Below are 18,902 nucleotides of genomic sequence, written 5' to 3' on the forward strand. Positions count from 1 at the left end.
TTTCTCAAGTTTTTCAGACCCTATAGAAAATTTCTTTGATATATTTGATAAGTCTGTTTTTAAAAAAGCATTTTCTTTTAAAAGATTATCTTCATTTTCTTTAAGATTGGAAACAGATAAGTCTAGACTTTTAACTCTTTCGCTAAAACATTTTCCTTTTGTTTTAGAGCTGAGTTTTCTTTTTCAGTTCGGAAATTCTTTTGAGAGAAGTCTTAAGACTAAAGCATAGTTCATCAATATATTAAGAAACTTTGACAGGAATTTTAAAATCACTTGCCTCAAATTCACTGTCTGAGTCTGATCCTGAGAGTCTGAGTCTGATTGTGCCATCAGACATAGATTGGCATATTCATTATCACCTTCTTCACACTTAGTATCACCTGTGGTTTCGGCTTTAAGAGCTTTTCGAAATTTTTCAGCTTTTCCTCTCTTCTTCTTCGTAAGAGGACAGTGGGTACGATGTGTCCCTTTTCTTGCATTCAAAGCGGACTATATCTTTATTTGGTTCCTCATCATCAACGAGACTTGGTCTCGCTGTCTTTGAAAGCTTTGTTTCTTTGAGTTGAACCTTCTTCCTTTTCTATTTAGTTTTTGAATCTTCTTATCATGAGAGCAAGCTCCTCATCGTCCATATCATCTTCAGTAATCTGTATCATCGTAATCATCATTTGATTTTAATGCAATGGATTTCTTACCTTTTGGATCTTCATCTTCATTGATCATTTCCACTTCATAGGACTGAAGAGTTCCAATCAGCTCGTTGACAGATAGTGGCATGATTCTCTGCGTCTCTCTTATTGAAGTCTTTATGTGATTCCAATCCCTGGAGAGTCCACGCAGTAGATTGTTTACCTTCATGGGATCAGAAGTTGGTTGACCTTGATTTTCAAGACCATTCACAATATCCGTAAAACGACTAAACATGTCGATATTGATTCTCCCGGTTTCATTCTGAAGGCTTCATATTAACCGAGAAGAATGTTGATTCTTGTTTCCTTCACTCGATCTGTTCCTTCATAGATGATATGCAATTTGTCCCAAACTTCTTTTGCTGTACCACAAGAAGATATTCTATTATATTCAGTTGGTGATAAAGCACAATATAAGGAGTAAATTGCTTTTGTATCGAGTGTTTGTCTCTTGATTATTTCTTCCTGAGATTTTCCGCTGGTTTCTTCAGTTTCTTTTCCTCTTTCGAGACCGATGCAAAGTGGTAGGAGTAATTCCTTTTCTACAACATCCCATTCCAGAGGATCCTTTGATCGTAGGAAAGCTTTCATCTTGTTCTTCCGATGTTGTAATCCTTTCCATCAAAGTAGGGTGGTCTGGTATTGCTTTGCCCTTCCATCAGCCCTGGTGCTAGCATACTAGCCATGGATCTTTTACTATGAAGTAAAACACTTCAAATAAAGTAAGTACACAGGCTCTGATACCAATTGATATTGCTAGTATGAGTACCTAGAGGGGGTGAATAGGTGCCTAAACAATTTATCGATATACGGAAGCGATTCTTAACATATGATAGAAAGTAAATTCTCTCTTAATTAACAAAATGAAATACGATTGAGGTAGAGAGAGTGAGGAAGAGAAAATTGAACACAGGATTTATAGTGGTTCGGCTTATTCCAAGCCTACGTCCACTCTTCCGCACTGACAGCCCACCGGCTGGATTTCACTATGATCAAAAGAGAAGTTACAGCACAGCTTTGCCTTGATTCCACAAAGTGTAGATGTTTTACCACACCTCCTCAAGGTCTCTCACAAATATAGACTCTCTTTTGTATACAAGTATTCGCTCAAAGGATTTATCTAAACAAATAGGAGCTTCAGACTTTGGAATTTTTCTATCGCGCACACCTCGAACAACTAAGAACGTCTTCCTTATATACTCCTTTATGCCACCATACCCGTTGGCACTTACCAAAGGAATTCCTCCAATCTACCCGTTGGACGGAATCAATTAGGAAGATTGTTCGAGCTATTAAAGGAACGTGTTGATAGCCCATCAATCCCTGTTCGCCCATACAATCGGGATCTCGGTTTCCATAAGTAGAACCTTCCAATAATATTTAGACAATCATCGAATCTTCAGTCATTGAATCAATCTTGATCAATCAAAGGATTCTTATACGTCTTCTCCAACCACGAGATCTTCTCCGATGATAAGGTTAAATCCTGAACAAAACATCCAGTTCGGATAACCTTTCTTCAATGGATTAGAGACTGTCAATGAGGATAGACTTTGAGTCTTGAGTCGGCTGTCCGGAAGTCTTCGAGACTTTAACTAACGTAGTCCGCAGACCTTCGACTAGACTGATGGAAACGTTTTGTCAACTTCAAAACACTTCACGAAGATTTCTCCAACAGCGAGCCCTTGCTAGATCCGGCGAGGGCTTGCCCTGCTATCTCTCGAGGCAAGCCCGTCGAGCCCGCCGACTAGCGAGCCGAGTCGAGCCCACCGGATCACTTTAGTCCGACGACCAGCCAGCCTAGCCATCGCCGGAGCCAAAGGGAGGAGGAGGGAGGAGGGAGGAGGGGGAAAAGGGGGAAAAAAAAAGAGAGGAAAAAATATATAAAAAATTAATAAAATATTATTAAAAAAGCTTGTCGACGTCGGCTAGCTGCCACGTCAACGCCGGCCTGCCAATTTTGGCTGAATGGACTAATTAAGAATAATTGTAAAAGGTTTAGGACTCAATTGGTCAAGAAAATAAGTTTTGGATTGAATTGACATAATTACAATAGATTTATGACTTTTTAGGTAATTTTCCCATTTAAAATGAGATGCATATACACTTAACATAAAGTAGAATGAGATTCAAGCACGCTAGATGAGTTTCTTGGTAAAAATATATATTAGATAACGACATGAAATTTTTGTTCTTAAAATAGAAATTCATTTGATAATTACACAAAATTATGTCCTCCCAAATGATGGTAGACGGCAACTAGGGCGGATGGCAACCAATGGCGAGCAGTGGACATTGAAGCAGTTGGCAACGGCAGGCGGGCGGGCAATCAATTAGTACAGAGGACGTGTGATGAGAAGAGTTTTTATTTCTCATTTTTATTAAATAATAGAGAAGTGGAATTTTTTACTTATCAATTAGTTCCAAACTTATTTATAAACTAAAATTCATTTCGGAAATAGAAAAATGAAAATGTGTTACCAAACAAATTTTTGTTTCAAACTTGTTTCTGGAATAAAAAAAATAGTTCTACAATAGAAATATAATGGTTATCATGAGTATTCTTACATAGCATTCTCACTAAGACGTGAAGTATCTGTCACGTGAAATATTTTATCCCTATCATCATCAATGAGTGTCAGATTCTAAATGTACCCAAAAAAACACAAAACTTCAAAAACTTCCTTGAACTTTTGGGGTAATATGGGGTCGTACATGAACCTTCAACTATTACATATTGTCCCAAACTTTCATTTTTATAGAGCAATCCCTCTATTATATTTTAGCGTAAACATGTGCAATGCGCCTGACTTTACAGGGGGAAAGTGTATTTTCCTATCCATTCTTTTTCAGGAAATCTCACTTATATTTAAGAACTCACATTTTCTTCTCATTCTCCACAAAATTAAATGGAGCTATTAACACCTATGAAGCATAAACACGTTGCAGGGGCTTCCATGTTGTGTCCAACATGTGTCGACGTGTTCGACATGCTCGGATACTAGGGGTGAGCGGTTCCCAATTTCGGTTCGATTCCGTCTGGAATCTAAAGTCTACCATCAAGTACATGTTTCTCATTTCTTGAAACCTGGAACCTACCTGTCAGAACCAAAAACCTGGAACCTACCTTGTCACAGGTTTCAGGGTCGGTTCCAAGTTTCAACTGGTTTTTTTTTTTTTTTTTTTCATTTTCAAATTTGAACTATAACGAAGAAGGAAAGAGACAAATCAAAGCTTTTATGTCAGCTCAAGCCAAGATCAGAAAAAGGATGGCAACTTAGCAACTTGGAGGAGACGCTGTGCACCATGAGGCTGAGAGAGAACATAAACAAACCTGAGAAGGCTGACGTCTACAATCCTCGCGGAGGGCGGTTCACCACGCTCAACAGCTTCAGTCTTCCTATTCTCAGCTTCATTGGACTCAGCGCTACGAGGGCTGTTCTCTACAGGGTAAGGTTTCAAGAAAGACTTTCGAACATATACTACTAGCAAATGTTATTTAACGAATCTGTTTCGTGTATTGCAGATTTGAACTGTTCAACAAAATTTACTGATCAAATTGCTCACTAGAACTCATCAAACACACGCATTCATGTGTCAGGTTCACAGAGAATTGTCGACTCTGTTTCCTGAGTCGCTAATAAGGTGTTTTCGAGTCTTAATAAATTGAAGATTGGATGGGACGCAGTGACCAACCCTAATAATGAGAATTAGAAGAATCATATGTAGTTTGACATTTGAGTCTCAATGAATTAGAGGAAAGTTATTCACGTGTGGTGCTCATTATATTCCCTCATGGTGATATTCATATTAACATTTTTGCTCACTAGCTAATAATTTGCAGGAGGCCATTCTGGCGCCACATTACCACATGAACTGCCACGGTGTGATCTACGTCACCCGGGGCAGCGGCAGGATCCAGATTGTCGATGACTCAGCGAATACAGTCTTCGACGGGCAGCTCCAGGAGGGCCAGCTCCTGGTGGTGCCCCAGAACTTTGCGGTGGTGAAGAAGGTGGGCTCAGAGGGGTTTGAGTACGTCTCCTTCCGGACCAACGATAACGCGATGGTTAGCTCGCTGGCAGGGCGGCTATCGGTGATCCGGAGCCTACCGGAGCAGGTGGTGATGAACTCATATGACGTCTCGAGGGAGGAGGCCCGGAGGTTAAAGTACTCGAGAGAGGAGTTTGCGGTGTTGAGCCCGGGGTCTAGGTCATCACAAAGAGGGATGGAGGATTGAGGCTGTGGTAGTGAGTGTACTAAAGCAAGCTTGAGGCAAGTAGCATGAAATGTGAAATAATGCGTATCTCCTCGGACGAGAGGGACTAGGGATCCCTAAGTGACTGGAAGCTTAAGCTTAGTATGGTTTATGATGCTATCGCGTATCGATTATGCTTTTGTGTAAATGCAGGATAAATATGTATGCAAGTTTAACCTATGAGTTAAGCAATAACGCGTACCTTTACCCTTCTGAACAAATCTTATCTTAGATGTCTTACTTCAGACGTCAGTTGGATTAAAAAATGAGGGATTTTTGATGTTGTTAAGTAATCTGCGTAGAATTCTATTGTTTTTCATGTCAAAATATACGAATGTTTTCTGGTGCCTGTGCTAGTAAGTATCGAAAATTATTGCTAAGAAATATAACTGATATATATATTTTTTTCAATTGGTAAGTTACATGAGAGAGAGTGCAACTGCCATTTTTAGCATGAATTGATCAAATTTTATTTATGTAACTTATCAACGCTTTTAAATTTTTGGGGTTGATAACAAAGATACTCTAAATTAGAGTGGTTTATCAATTTTTATCAAACTAATTATCGTCTAGTCTTGGATTATACTGATTTTTTTTTCAAATCTATCAATTATTTTATTGAGTTATTGACTTTTGATTTTTTAAAATTTCAATTAAGGTTGGTAATTTCAAAAAATTTGATAAATTTTAAAATTGGTGAGCAAGGTAAAAAAATTTACTTAAAATAAATAAATATTGGTAAAAAAAACTCGAATGGGATTTAGTAACTCAAAATTAAGTGATAAATTAATCAAAGAAAGTTTGTAAGTTATACAAATAAAGGATAGTTGGTAAATGTAAAATAGATAAAAGTTGATAACAGATAGAGAAGTTTGTTTTTCTTGTTAGAACAGAGAAGTTAATACATTTAAACAAAACAAAGGAACATTGATAACTGATTCAAATAGGAGTTAATAACACATTTATTTAATAACTTAGTGGGAGAAAAATTGATAATCATTCTATTTGAGCTTAATAATTTCTAATATAATTAGTGAATTTAAATTTCAGCAAATAAGATAAATAAAAATGGTAATTCAATAGTAAGTTTGATCAATTTTGAAAAGTACACAAACATCGGTAATGAGAAACTCATTTGAGAGTTGGTGTCCGAGACGGAAGAAAGTGATATGTCGCTTAAATAAAAGGTCGGAAATTTTATACAATAATTGACAAATTTAAAACATTGATAAGAAAGGTAAATAATTTAATGATCTCAAAATTAATTGATGCTCGCCACATTCACATTGTTCTCATGCCAAAAAACCATATTAGATGAAAAGAAAAATATGCAGCCCATTCCATTAAGTTGTATATATAGAAATATTTGGTTCCATCCAGCACATTACCATTATTTGCTCATTGTTCAGCTATCACTTTATGCTATATATGAACCAGAACCGAACCTTCGCTTATAACTATCTTGGCTTAGGCATGACTCTTGGAAGCCAACATTTGGCTGCGCTTCTGGCGACAATAGACCACCGTCTTGTCCCTCGGCGGCAAGTTTTCCTTGATAACAGGGTGCTCGATGAACCTGCCAGTCCACGCCACGGTGGCTGGGAACATTGTCGGGTCGAAGATCTTCATCAAACCGACCTCGTCCCAAATGGGCAGCCAGTAAGCGACCCAACCGATTGCAAGGTCCAAGTACCCAATTCCTTCACCTCCGAAGAAGGCCTTGCCCTTGATCACTCCCTCAATGTGTCCCAAAGCTTCGGTGGCTAGTTTTATGGCACTTTCCTGTTCCTCTCCCTCAGAGCACGAAGCAACCCAAGCATTTGCCAAAAGCTGCAGGATCAAGACCAAAGAATTGTATTGGATCGTTGAGGTATAAATTTCTTATGCAAGAGCTGGAGGCAGGCTCAACTAAAAGTTAAGAAGTTACAAAATTTTGATTCACATCTGAACTATGAGCACATTTTGCATCGGGTGCTTTCGAGAAGCACAGTTGAATCAACAGTTCGCAAAACGGGTCAAATGTTTCGGTCCTCAGTGCCAGACCAGGCCCCCAAGATTTTCCCTAGAATACTCTGGTAAAAACCGTTTGGAAAGTGGAACTAATTTGCCTTAGAAATAGCGGATCCTTTTGGCCTCTTCTTCCATTGTTTAGCATACTGAATCCAAATGCAATGTCCTGTTAAACTCACAGAGAAGGCAATGGTATCCATTTGCAATCTCACTCGTGGACAATGGGATTTTCAAGTGTCAGTTTGCGCAAGGAAGAACAATCTAAGACAGAGCGAAGTTATACACAGGAACAGAGTAACTCATAAACCACACTATTACGATCCATACTTTAACTGTTGAATCTTAAATACAATTTCAAAGCTCAACTCATGAGGAAAACAAGAGCAAGCAAGCTATTCTCCGCGTGGAGAAAGGAACAGGTGCAGTTTCTGACCCTGGGCTTCATTCAGGCGAAAGAGAAATGCCCGATGATCAAGTCGACCAGCAAATTTCCCAGCCAAACTACACAACTTTCACACGATCTATCAAGAAAATCGAGACCCCACTCCTATTGTCTTCCTCGAAGAACGAAAAAGAGGACCCAAAAGGAGAAAAAGCAAATTTACCTGGCCTTCTGCGACTGAAGCCCAGAATCGAGCCATGGCTCTGTCATAAGGATCTCGTGGGAGCAGAGGGATCTGCTTCCATGTCTCGTCGATGTACTCAAGGATGAGGAAAGACTCGCAGACCACTCTGCCTGCATGGACGAGGACAGGGACTTTCTGGTGAACAGGGTTGAGCCGCAGAAGCAGAGCGCTCTTGTTGAGGATGTCTTCCTCGATGTAGTCGTAGGCTATGCCCTTGAGCTTCAATGCCCACTCCACCCTCCGCACGAAGGGGCTGACCCAGAGCCCCAAGAGCTCTACTTCCTTTGGATTCGCCATTCGAGCGCCTCAGGAGAAAGACTGGTTTTTCTGCGAGCTGCTTGTCGAGTGTTGGGGAGAGAGAGAGAGAGAGAGATTAAATCCGTTTGAGAGACCCGAGACTGGTTTTTCTGTGGGCACTTTTCTCGTCGCGGCAATGTTTTTCTACGATACGGAGTTACAAGTCAAAGGACGCTGCCCACGTGCAAACTTAATCGAAATTAAACGTGGTTAATGTCTATACTTAAAATCCACTAATTAGAGATAAGATTAGAGCAAAACATAACCTTTCTTTCTAATCAAGCTATGTGTTAGGAAGAACAATGAATCGAGCGACTATTTCAGGAATTAGTGGCTGTTGGATCATGCATTAAACAAATCTTAACCATTTTGTTGGTTCAACACAAATATAATGAGAGTCAAATTCAATTTCTTTTGGGTGTCATATCTTATATTTGCTTTCTTTAAAAATATGGGCCTTGTTCTCTAGGGCGCACCTTTCGGAGATTATACATATATCTAAAATGCTAAGAATATAATTAAATTAAAAAAAGTTTCTTTCATAAAAAGTTACTAATATCATACATCGTATTAATTTACTTGCAAAAAGAATATGTTACCTTTAACTTTTAAATCATTAATAACATAATGTTTGATTGATAAAAAATACTTAAATGATTCAAATACATATGAATCCAATATATCTGAACTTTTAATATTAGTGAGTCGCCCGTGAAATCTATATGATCTCAAAGCTGAAGTGCATTTGACTTACATACCCCAATGCATGCCAAAATGTATTTCATCCATATTCAACAGCTGTAAAGTTCTTTATGAAATGTGAAAAATTCAACCTAGGAGACCAAGTGACAATTGAGTTTGACGGTGACGTTGGAGTTTGGCGAGCCCAACGGACCGTCGATTTTGCACATCTAGCATAGCCGCCACTTAGTAGGCCCACCAGGCACCAACACTTCTTCATTACAGCACGCAACTGCACTAATAAGTAAATGACATTTTCTACTAAATGGAAAGTACTCGATACGTTTGATTTTTACCCTCTTCTCAGTCGAGAAGGTATTTATGTGACGAATAACATGTTTCACTTTTATCCTCTTCTCAGTCGAGAACGGATCAATGTGTCGTGTAATTCACCAATAAAAAATGAAAGGTATATACATGTAATATCAAATAAAATGAGATTCAAGCATGTTAATAATGGTGATCGGTCGGTTATAAGGCGTTCTCACTAATTCGTAAAGTATCATATAAAACATTTTCTCCCCACTGTTGTCAATGAGTGTTGGATTCTAATAACACGTATGATAATCATTTTATTTTTGGTCAGAATTATTTTTCTATTTCCAGGAATAAGTTTGAAATAAATATCCATTTGATAACACAATGACTGTTAGATTCTAAGAGCATACATGATAACTATTCTATTAATAGCTAGAATTATTTTTCTGTTCCCGAGAATAGGTTTGGAATAAATATTCATTTGATGACACAATTACATTTTTGTATTTCTGGAACAAATTTTTAGTCATGAAATAAGTTTGGAATAATAATGAGAAGAAAAAATTTTCTACTACTTTATATTTGGAATAGAATTGAAAAATAAAAACTCTTCTTATCACTCGTCCTCGCTATTAGTCGAGTGCCCACCTACTGCCGCCCATCGTCCACTATCACTACTCACCATCCATCACTATCGGTCATCGCCTCTAGTCTTCAGCCACCAGTCGCCATCGCCAGCCTTCACCTAAAAAGGAGAAATTTTGTATGGTTATCAAAAGATTTTCTATTCAAAGAACAAAAATTAATGCCATTGTCAAATACGGATTTTTACTCAGAGACTCATCCGGGGAATAGAAATAAAAGAATCTCTTTATGGAATAAGATAATTATCATTCGTGTCCTAAATGCACCCAAAATAACACATAACTTTATTGAACTTTTGGGGCAATATAGAATTGTACCTGAACCTTCAGCTTTTATATATTACCCTTAAATTTTCATTTTGTTGCAATCTTCAACCCTCTACCTTACCTTCTATAGACATGTGCAAAGCACGTAACTTTAAAGAAATAAAAGTGCATTTCCGTATCCTTTTCATTTTTGGGAAATCTATCTTGTATTCAAGAACTTACTTTTTCTTCTTCTTCTCCACAAAATCTATAAGAGCTATTAACGGCTCTAGAAAATTTTGAGGGATGAAATTGCCAACACGACATCAATTGTACAATATTGCAATCCATAGTGACACCTTTCATATCAAGTTATAAGGGCTATTAGCACTTTTAAAATTTTTGTTCTTTTATTATCTATTAGAATTTGCAATGTCGAATATATAATAATGATATTGTTTTTAATGTTATCAAGACATTAATTTGTTATATTCATTAGTTCTAACTAGTGATACTTTAAGGTATCATGGAGTATTAAAAATGAACACAATGTATAATTCAATGTAGATCGCATGTCCTCAAGGGGCGTAAACACGATTAAATATCATATTAACTGCTGAACCCAAAGTCCGAGAATTTCATTGTTATGGGATCAAACTTCCCGAAGTGAGTTGCAAACCCCTATTCAAATTTTATATTCTGAGTTGAGCCAATTACCTAATTGTAAAATAACGCAATTTTAAGTGAAAAAGGGCTCAATAGGAAGAAAGATCACATAACCCGACATCATGTTTTATAATCTTCAAGCAACAATTCGTTGGCCAAGGAAAATATGTAGAAAATACTAAGAGGGCCTAGTCGCAAAGGTCCAAAGCGAAAGGGCCAAGGCCGATTTGTAAGAATACCTTAGCCCAAGCCTTACAGCTAAGTTAGGCAAGAGAAAGACCCAGCTCGATTGGTTATATAAAGAAAATGGTTAATATTATAAAAGATATCAAATTAGTACACTACTATCACCTTTACCATGGATAAATTTTCATATTACAAAAGATTTCAAATTAGCAATATAGTGCCCTATTTAATTCCAAATTAATTTTCATATCATCAATAATTCTAAATTGATGCATTCTTACCACATTTATTCCACATTAATTTTCATGTCACAGAAAATTCCAAGTTAGTATGCATATGCGACATTTATCCCAAAGTAATTTTTGTATCATAAAATATCATAAACTAATACAGCAATGCCACATTCACTTCCAAACCAGTTTTTCGTGTTACAAAAAAAATAATAATCTCGAACTAGTACGTTTTGTGCAAAGGGATTTGAGTATGTCTCTTTATGGACCATCAATAATGCGATGATAAGCTCATTGGCAGGGCGACTGTCGGTGATCCAAAGCTTGCCAGAGGAGATGGTGATGAAATCGTAGGACATCCCGAGGGAGGAATTGGTTTTCTGTTTTTTTTTTCCCTAACTTTCCTCCCTTTTTTGGAGTTTTTCTCATATGATCAAGTCTAGATCTAGAAACTTTTATCTCTCGGGGAGGTTTTGGGGACATTTTTATCCGAACCTAGTCTAAATTTGGGGATTTTTTTGTGCATGATTTTGGGGTTTCACTTCCCTCGGGTTTCATTCATGTACAAGTCCAATTTTAAAGGAGATTGGAGAAGTTTCATGAAGGTTTGGCTTTTACAAGCTGTGTTCATTCGACCATGTTTCTTTGAACAGTGATGGTATTGAGGACGCATAACTTAGGTACGCACTGTCAAAGGGCAAAGTTGTAGGTGGAAATCTCGATATTTGCACATTATTAAAGACATATTCGGCGATTGGCCACTGATTTTGGCGTGAAGAACTCACAAATCTGCTCTTTAAGCAGGTGACTATTAATTTTGATCTCATAATTCATCTTGTTATATGGAGCTTGTTTTGTTGTGGAGTTGTCTTGGTTTACAATTGGATTGCGATGTTTCTCTCTTGTATTTATGTGAAATTGAATAAAATGTTGCTTTTGAAAAAAAGAAAAAGAACTTATTAATGATGTTAAAATTATGTCTCGAGTTTGTGTCCGTGTACGATACCCGATCCGTACAAAATATTTACATGCTGAAACAAGAAAGAACGTGCGCGGAGCATTTGATGAAAAATGGCGCAGGATAGGAGCCGAAGAGATCCCGCCCATGATCTGCGCTTGGCGTTGGAAATAAAGTCTTCAATCTATGGGATTCTTCTCATTTGTCAGCTTGAAATCTGAAGGGGTGATCGTCCAAAATTCCTACGTTATTAAATGCATGCACATGACCATGTGCATGCATGCCCGTAGAAAAAGGTGTGCTGCCTCAGAAGCCTATCATGTAGGCGCTGAACTCTCACCCTCTCTTTTGTTCAACGTTTGTGGGCTTCTCTTATTTTATTATTATTAAAGAAAGAAATAAGGCAGAAGTTCTACGTGTGTCAGTGCATATTGTTCATCCGCTCACATGCTCTCATTAACTGCATGGTGGCTCATGCTCTGAAGATCGGCGCCTGACAACTCTGGAGCACAATATTATTTTGTTTCCTTCCCTTCAACCGATAAAAAGGGGAAGACGTCTGGAGCTCGGTAAGCTGCGAAAAGAAAGAGCGAAAGGAAAAGAGCTCGTGAGATCGAGAGAGAGAGAGAGTGCGAGGCTTGAGCTCAGAGAGGTTTTGTGCGGTAGTTGAGTCCATTGATTTGTTTTGTTAAACACCGTGGGTATCGGGTATAAAGTAGGGCTGGAAAACACTTGAGTGCATATGTGATTGTAATCCTCGTAATTCTCCGATTTATAGTGGATTGATTTGCTGGCTCCGCGTGGACGCAGGTTCCGACATTCGGACCGAACCACGTTAATCTCTGGTATCCTTTTCTTTTATTGTTCCTCGTTTTATTTTGATCGATTTCTATAGCTCCCGACATAATTGCAAAATATACGATCTGCTTCCGCTGCGACGCCGATTAATTTCAACAGATGAAAGTTGTATATACGTAACGTGTCAATGTTTTTGAATTTTTGGAATTTATATTAAAGATAGTGTATATTAGAGTGATTTATCAATTTTTTTTTTCATAATTATCATCTAATTTTGAATTGTCAATTCTCATTTGAGTTACCTCCAAGAAAACTTGAGGTAACCTAGACAATTTAAGTAAAACTAAACAAATGTTGGTATGTGCGAATGAAAGTTAGTTTCTCAAAATTAATTAGTAAATTACAAAGAAAGTTTGCAATTCATTAATCATTTTATAGAATAGATAGTTGGTAAATGTAAAATGTTAGTGCAAAGTAGATAAAAGTAGATAATAGATAAGAGAATATTTTTTAAGAGATAAAAGAAGTTAATACTTTTAAACAAAACAAAGAAACATTGGCAACTAATTTAATAGGAGTTGGTAACAAGAAATTCTTTAATAACTTAGTTAGAGAAAAGTTTGTAATCAGTCTCATTGAGGTTAAAAATTTCTAAAATAATTAGTCAATTTAAAATTTCAGCAAGTAAGACAAATAAAAGTGGTAACTTGATAAATTTTAAAAAGCACATAAATATTGGTAATAAGAAACTCACACGAGAGTTGGCATCCCAAAACTAATTGGTAATTGGAAGAAAGTGATATTGACTTAAATAATTGTTAATAAAATCGTTTAATATTTGATAGACTTAACACATTGACAAGAAATGTAAATAAACTAATGATCTCGAAAGTAATTTGACATCCCATCACGTTCAAATTGTTCTGATGCCAACAAACCATATTAGATGAAAAGAAAAATGTGCAGCTCATTCCATTGCCAAGTATATATAGAAATATTTGGTTCCATCCAACACATTACTATTATCTGCTTATCTCTTAGCATTGCTTTATTCTATATGATCCGGTATTGAACCTTTGCTTATAGCCATCTTGGGTTAGGCATGACCCTTGGAAGCCATTATTTGGCTGCGCATGTTGCGGAAATAGACCACCATCTTGTCCCTTGGCGGCAAGTTTTCCTTGATCACAGGGTGCTCAACAAACCTGCTGGTCCATGCCACCATGGCCGGGAACTTTGCCGGGTCACAGATCTTCATTGAACCGAGCTCGTCCCAAACGGGCAGCCAGTGACAGACCCAACCGATTGCAAGGTCCAAGTACCCAATTCCCTCACCACCAAAGAAGGCCTTGCCTTCGATCACTCCCTCAATGTGCCCCAAAGCTTCAGTGGCAAATTCTATGGCTCTTTCCTTTTCCTCTCCCTCAGAGCACAGAGCAATCCAAGCATTCCTTAAAAGCTGCAGGATCAAAACCAAAGAATTGTTTCAAATCGTTGAAGTACTTATGCAATCGGGCTCAAGTAAAAATTAAGAAGGTGCAAAATTTTGATTTATGTCTGAACTATGAGCATAACTACATTTTGCATCGGGTGCTTTTGAGAACCTCAGTCGAAGTGCCAGACCAGGCCCTCGAGATTTTCCCTAAAATACTCTGGTGAGAACGTTTGGAAATGGGAACTAATTTGCCTTAGAAATAGCAGATCCTTTTGGCCTCTTCTTCTTTTGCTTAGCATACTGAATCCAAATGCAATTTCAGATTAGACTCCCACAGAAGGCAATGGCATCCATTTGGAATCTCACTCTTGGACAATGGGGGCTTCAAGTGTCAATTTGCGCAAGGAAGCAGAATCTAAGACACAGTAAAATCATCCACAGGGACAGAGTAACTGATAAGCCGCGCTATCACGATCCACACACAACCGTTGAATCTTAAATACAATTCCAAAGGTCAAATCATCAGGAAAACAAGGACAAGCAAAGCTATTCTCTGCACCGAGAAAGGAACAGGTGCAGTATCCGACAGTGGGCTTCATTCCATTCTGGACAGGGGAAAGAGAAATGCTCCATTATCAATTAGGTCTACCAGCACTCCCCGGCCAAACTACACAATCTTCCCACGATCTACCAAGAAAAAGAGGACCCGAAAGGAGAAAAAGAAAATTTACCTGGCCTTCTGCAACTGAAGCCCAGAATCGAGCCATGGCTCTGTCGTAAGGATCTTGAGGGAGCAGAGGGCTCTGCTTCCACGTCTCGTCGATGTACTCGAGGATGAGGAACGACTCGCAGACCACTCTGCCTCCATGGACGAGGACAGGGACTTTCTGGTGAACAGGGTTGAGCCGCAGAAGCAGAGCGCTCTTGTTGAGGAGGTCTTCCTCGATGTAGTCGTAGGCTATGCCCTTGAGTTTTAATGCCCACTCCACCCTCCGCACGAAGGGGCTGACCCAGAGCCCTAGGAGCTCTACTTCCTTTGGGTTTGCCATTCGAGCTTCTCGGGAGATGACCGGTTTTTCTGTGAGCTGCTTGTCGTTGGCGGCGATGGGACTTTGCAAGAAGCTTTATAGAGAGAGAGAGAGAGAGAGAGGTCAAAGGCTTTTCTTTTCTTTCATGCCAGATTTTCTCCCATCCGCATTCATAGTGGAAAAGATGAAATGCAAAAGGTTCAACCGAGGAGACCAAATGACAATTGAGTTTGAACCTTATTTGCGTGAGCCCAAAGAAATGTTGAAATTGTACATTGTGCGCGGCCGGACTTAGCAGGTCCATCAACCCTCGTACCTTTTTTTTCTTTTTTTCTTTTTTTCGTTAGCGCTTACTCTCAAGAGCAACTCACTGCACCAATAACAAGCAGACAACATCTTCTGAGAAACGAAAATCAATCGGATATGTTTTTTTTTTTTTTTGCCCTCTTTTCCGTCTAACAAATAAAAAGTTGGTAGCATGTGCGACATTTATCCCAAAGTAATTTTTATATCATAAAAATCCTAAACTAATACGGCAATGTCAGGTTTACTCTCAAACTAGTTTTTCATGTTACAAAAAAAAGAAGAAAAAACTCTCAAATCAGTATATTTTAGTGCAAAGGGATTTGAGCATGTGTCTCTTTATGGACCATCAATAATAATGCGATGATAAGCTCGTTGGTACTTGGTAGGGCAGCTGTCAGTGATCCAAAGCCTACCAAAGGAGGTGGTGATGAACTCATAGGACATCCCGAGGGCGGAGGTTGAGAAAATATTGGGTACGTCTAATGTAAGGGTGTGCAACGGAAACCACCCGAATCGGGACCGGACCGGACCGGCCGGTTTTGGGCGGTTCCCACGATCGGCGGTCCGGTTCCCGGTTCCAAGGTGGGAACCGGACCAACCGGACCGACCGGACCGGACTAAATTTTTTTATATATGATTTATATACATATAATATATAAACACATATAATATATGAATATTATATATGAAACTTGTTGTAATCGGAATTGCAATTGAGGTAACAATCTCTTATGTGGTCAAGAGACCACCAAAGCTCTTAGAAAACTTATTTGTTAGTTTTATCTTCCACTCGATGTGGGATAAGGCTCTAGGAGTTCCTCATGCTCACTCTCTCTCTTGCTCCCCTCACTTGCAAATGACAAGGCACTTCAAGCCTCAAAGAGTCCGACATCGACTAAACATTCAAAATATAGAAGAGAGATTGTCTATAAAACCTAAGCCAAGCACAAATTTTACTCAAATTGTTTATGGCTTTTATGCTTAAAATTAAGAGTGAAACACATAAATTATGATTAATCTTCACGCAAGTGAAGTTTGAATATTTTGCACGTGAAAACATGTGTGAGTAATTTTATTAAATCGCCCGGAAACCGAATTAGATTGATCGGTCCAAAGCATGGTCGTTCTTTAATGAATGGTCGTTATTTAGTGAAAAAAGAAAGTGTTGATCCTATTGGACCGAACCGGACCGGACCGGAACCGATGGTCCGGTCCACGGTTCCCAAAATTGGGAACCAGTTTTCCCGGTCCGGTTCCCGGTTCCACCTTGGAACTGGACCGAACCGGGAACCGATCACCCCTAGTCTAACGTTCCAACGTGGCGAATGGGAAGGTACTGGGAAAGCGACACGTGTCCTCAAATGGGACCCACAAGCTGAGCGGAAATTTTGAAAATTTTGCATGCTGTAACATTCTTCTGCACAGACCGACGCTTTCTCTCGCTCTTCCTCTCATGAATTCAAAATTTCACATTCCCTCATCTTCGCTCTCTCCCGTGGTCGCCGCTTTCGCCACGACACTCACTTGGGTGTCACTTCTTCACTCTTTGCTCCGGCGCTCGCTCAGTGCCCGACCATGCATGTTCGGTTCCGCTCGTTCTCCTCCACCAGTTCTTCCAACTCCTTCATTGCCTTGACAATCGAGTGCTCGGCTGCGAGCTCTTTCACCAGCTTCAAGACGCAACCCTCTCAAAGGACGACTTCAGGGTCGAGATCCAGTCGACGCTGTTCTTCGCGTTGCTGACACACCACGCCTGGATGAGCCGAAGGAGCGTGTGATTCGGGGTGAGGCCGGAAGCCCTCGGCAGCGGCTGGTTAGGCAATTTTCGGCCGCGCTGTTGCTGGAGGACTTGGACAGCCACTTCTCGATACTCTCGCACTCGTAGGTTATGCCCGTCACGGTCGTCACGAGGGCCCTCACGATCTGCAAGGATTGGACAAAGGAAGTACCAAGGGATCTTGACGTCGTGGCCCTCCATGAATCGATGTGGTGACTCTTAGATTGAAGAGGGAGAGAGAATGTCTTGAAGTTGAAGTTATTCTGTATATTTTCTAAAGATGGAGTTAATTATATGGTGATATGTTCAAATATCATGAACTGCAAGTTGTGGCTTGCAAAAAGTTTAACTAGGCAAATCTTGTGGGTTCAGGTTTGATTGGAGAGTGTTTTACGTTCTTTTCTGGAACTTTCAAGTCTTGTTTGATTGTTTTAGGGATTTTTTTTTTTTGGGGTCGGGATTGAAACTGCAGGAAAATCGCATCCTTGTTTTGCATGTTACAATTGGCTTTGCCTTTTCTCTTAGAGTTCAACATTCTGGTTTCGCATGTTTGGCTCCTTTTTACCAATTCCTAATTCTGATTAGTAGTTGCAATTAAAAGTTCGATTTTCTTATCATAGGCAGAAACAAAAATTCGATTTTGCTTTGATTGACAATTCTTTTCTTGCCAAAAAAATCAAGAGAAATTCTCGTTTGGATTTCATATTCCTTAAAATGAAGAGATTGTGGAAAGAAGACTTCAACACAGGTACACTATATGGTAGACTGGTGTAGACAAAACTTAACTTCATCATTGATGAACTAAATCCAGCATAAGATAAAAATAAAATAAAAAAGGCACTATTCTCACTTAATTTAATTGTGCCAAGATATTATTAGCCCCCACTATGAACTTAACCATAAGAACAGCCAGTAAAAACATCAAGATTACTACAGGTTACTTGACTATAGGCACAAAACTTGCAAGATACAACTATTCTCGATGAAATTGACCAAAAAAAATAAAATTGGATGGCTTTGACTAGAAAAGGAATCCTCAAAATCCAAGGAAGAATTTGGAGAACCAGATTGCTGGCCATACACTATGGAGGAAAAGAACGCACTATTTTCTATTTCTAACGGCACAAAATTGCATGAAGGGTGGCTTCAAAGTGCTACAGCAGCTTTCCCTGGAGATACAAGGAAAGCAGCATGAACAGTGAGGGGTTCATAGTGATCAGCTTCGGCGCCACACCACCCTGCACGTTAAAATCAATTGTGAGGCAACGTTAAATGCAGATAGAGAGTTCACAATTCTAGACAACTTGCTACAATTTTCACTTCTTTTTTTCATTATTTTCCTTTGGTTTTCTAGGAAGTAGGCAGAATACCAAATTCATTTACCTATTCCTTTCATGAAGAGGAATAAAGGAGGACCCCATGTTTGACTTCTAGCTGAATCGATTCATGGAGGGCCGCGACATCAAGATCCCTTGGTACTTCCTCTGTCCGATATCTTGGCAGATCATGAGGGACCCCGTGTCGACTGTGACGGGCATAACCTACGAGCACGAGAGCATCGAGAAGTGGCCGTCCAAGTCCTCCAGCAACGGCGCGGCCGCCACTTGCCTAACCAGCCGTTGCCGAGGGCTTCCAGCCTCACCCCGAACCACACGCTCCTCCGGCTCATCCAGGCGTGGTGCGTCAGCAACGCGAAGAACGGTGTCGACCGAATCCCGACCCTGAAGTCGTCCTTCGAGAGGGTTGCGT

General features: G+C 39.3%; 3 protein-coding genes across 3 annotated transcripts; 1 reads left to right on the forward strand and 2 right to left on the reverse strand.

The window, feature by feature from the left end:
• Positions 1 to 835: 835 nt before the first annotated feature.
• Positions 836 to 4,929, forward strand: LOC120286931 (13S globulin basic chain-like; the record flags this gene model as incomplete). The annotated part of the gene is made up of 3 exons (XM_039299541.1): positions 836 to 846; positions 3,971 to 4,139; positions 4,534 to 4,929. Coding segments are annotated over 3 exons (576 nt in total), but the record flags the coding sequence as incomplete, so codon positions are not given.
• A 1,339-nt stretch (positions 4,930 to 6,268) lies between these two features.
• LOC104456096 (glutathione transferase GST 23) lies at positions 6,269 to 7,959 on the reverse strand. Its single transcript, XM_010070822.3, has 2 exons — positions 7,563 to 7,959; positions 6,269 to 6,777 (listed from the first exon to the last, which is right to left on the reverse strand). The coding sequence occupies exons 1-2, from the start codon at positions 7,878 to 7,880 to the stop codon at positions 6,415 to 6,417; spliced, it is 681 nt and encodes a 226-aa protein (XP_010069124.2). The 5' UTR covers positions 7,881 to 7,959; the 3' UTR covers positions 6,269 to 6,414.
• Positions 7,960 to 13,487: 5,528 nt separating this feature from the next.
• Positions 13,488 to 15,242, reverse strand: LOC104456097 (glutathione transferase GST 23). The gene is made up of 2 exons (XM_010070823.3): positions 14,774 to 15,242; positions 13,488 to 14,066 (listed from the first exon to the last, which is right to left on the reverse strand). Exons 1-2 carry the CDS (start codon positions 15,089 to 15,091, stop codon positions 13,704 to 13,706), a joined length of 681 nt encoding a protein of 226 aa, XP_010069125.2. The 5' UTR covers positions 15,092 to 15,242; the 3' UTR covers positions 13,488 to 13,703.
• Positions 15,243 to 18,902: the final 3,660 nt, after the last annotated feature.

The sequence above is a fragment of the Eucalyptus grandis genome, chromosome 8 (genome assembly GCF_016545825.1).
Source record: "Eucalyptus grandis isolate ANBG69807.140 chromosome 8, ASM1654582v1, whole genome shotgun sequence".
Lineage (NCBI taxonomy): Eukaryota > Viridiplantae > Streptophyta > Magnoliopsida > Myrtales > Myrtaceae > Eucalyptus > Eucalyptus grandis.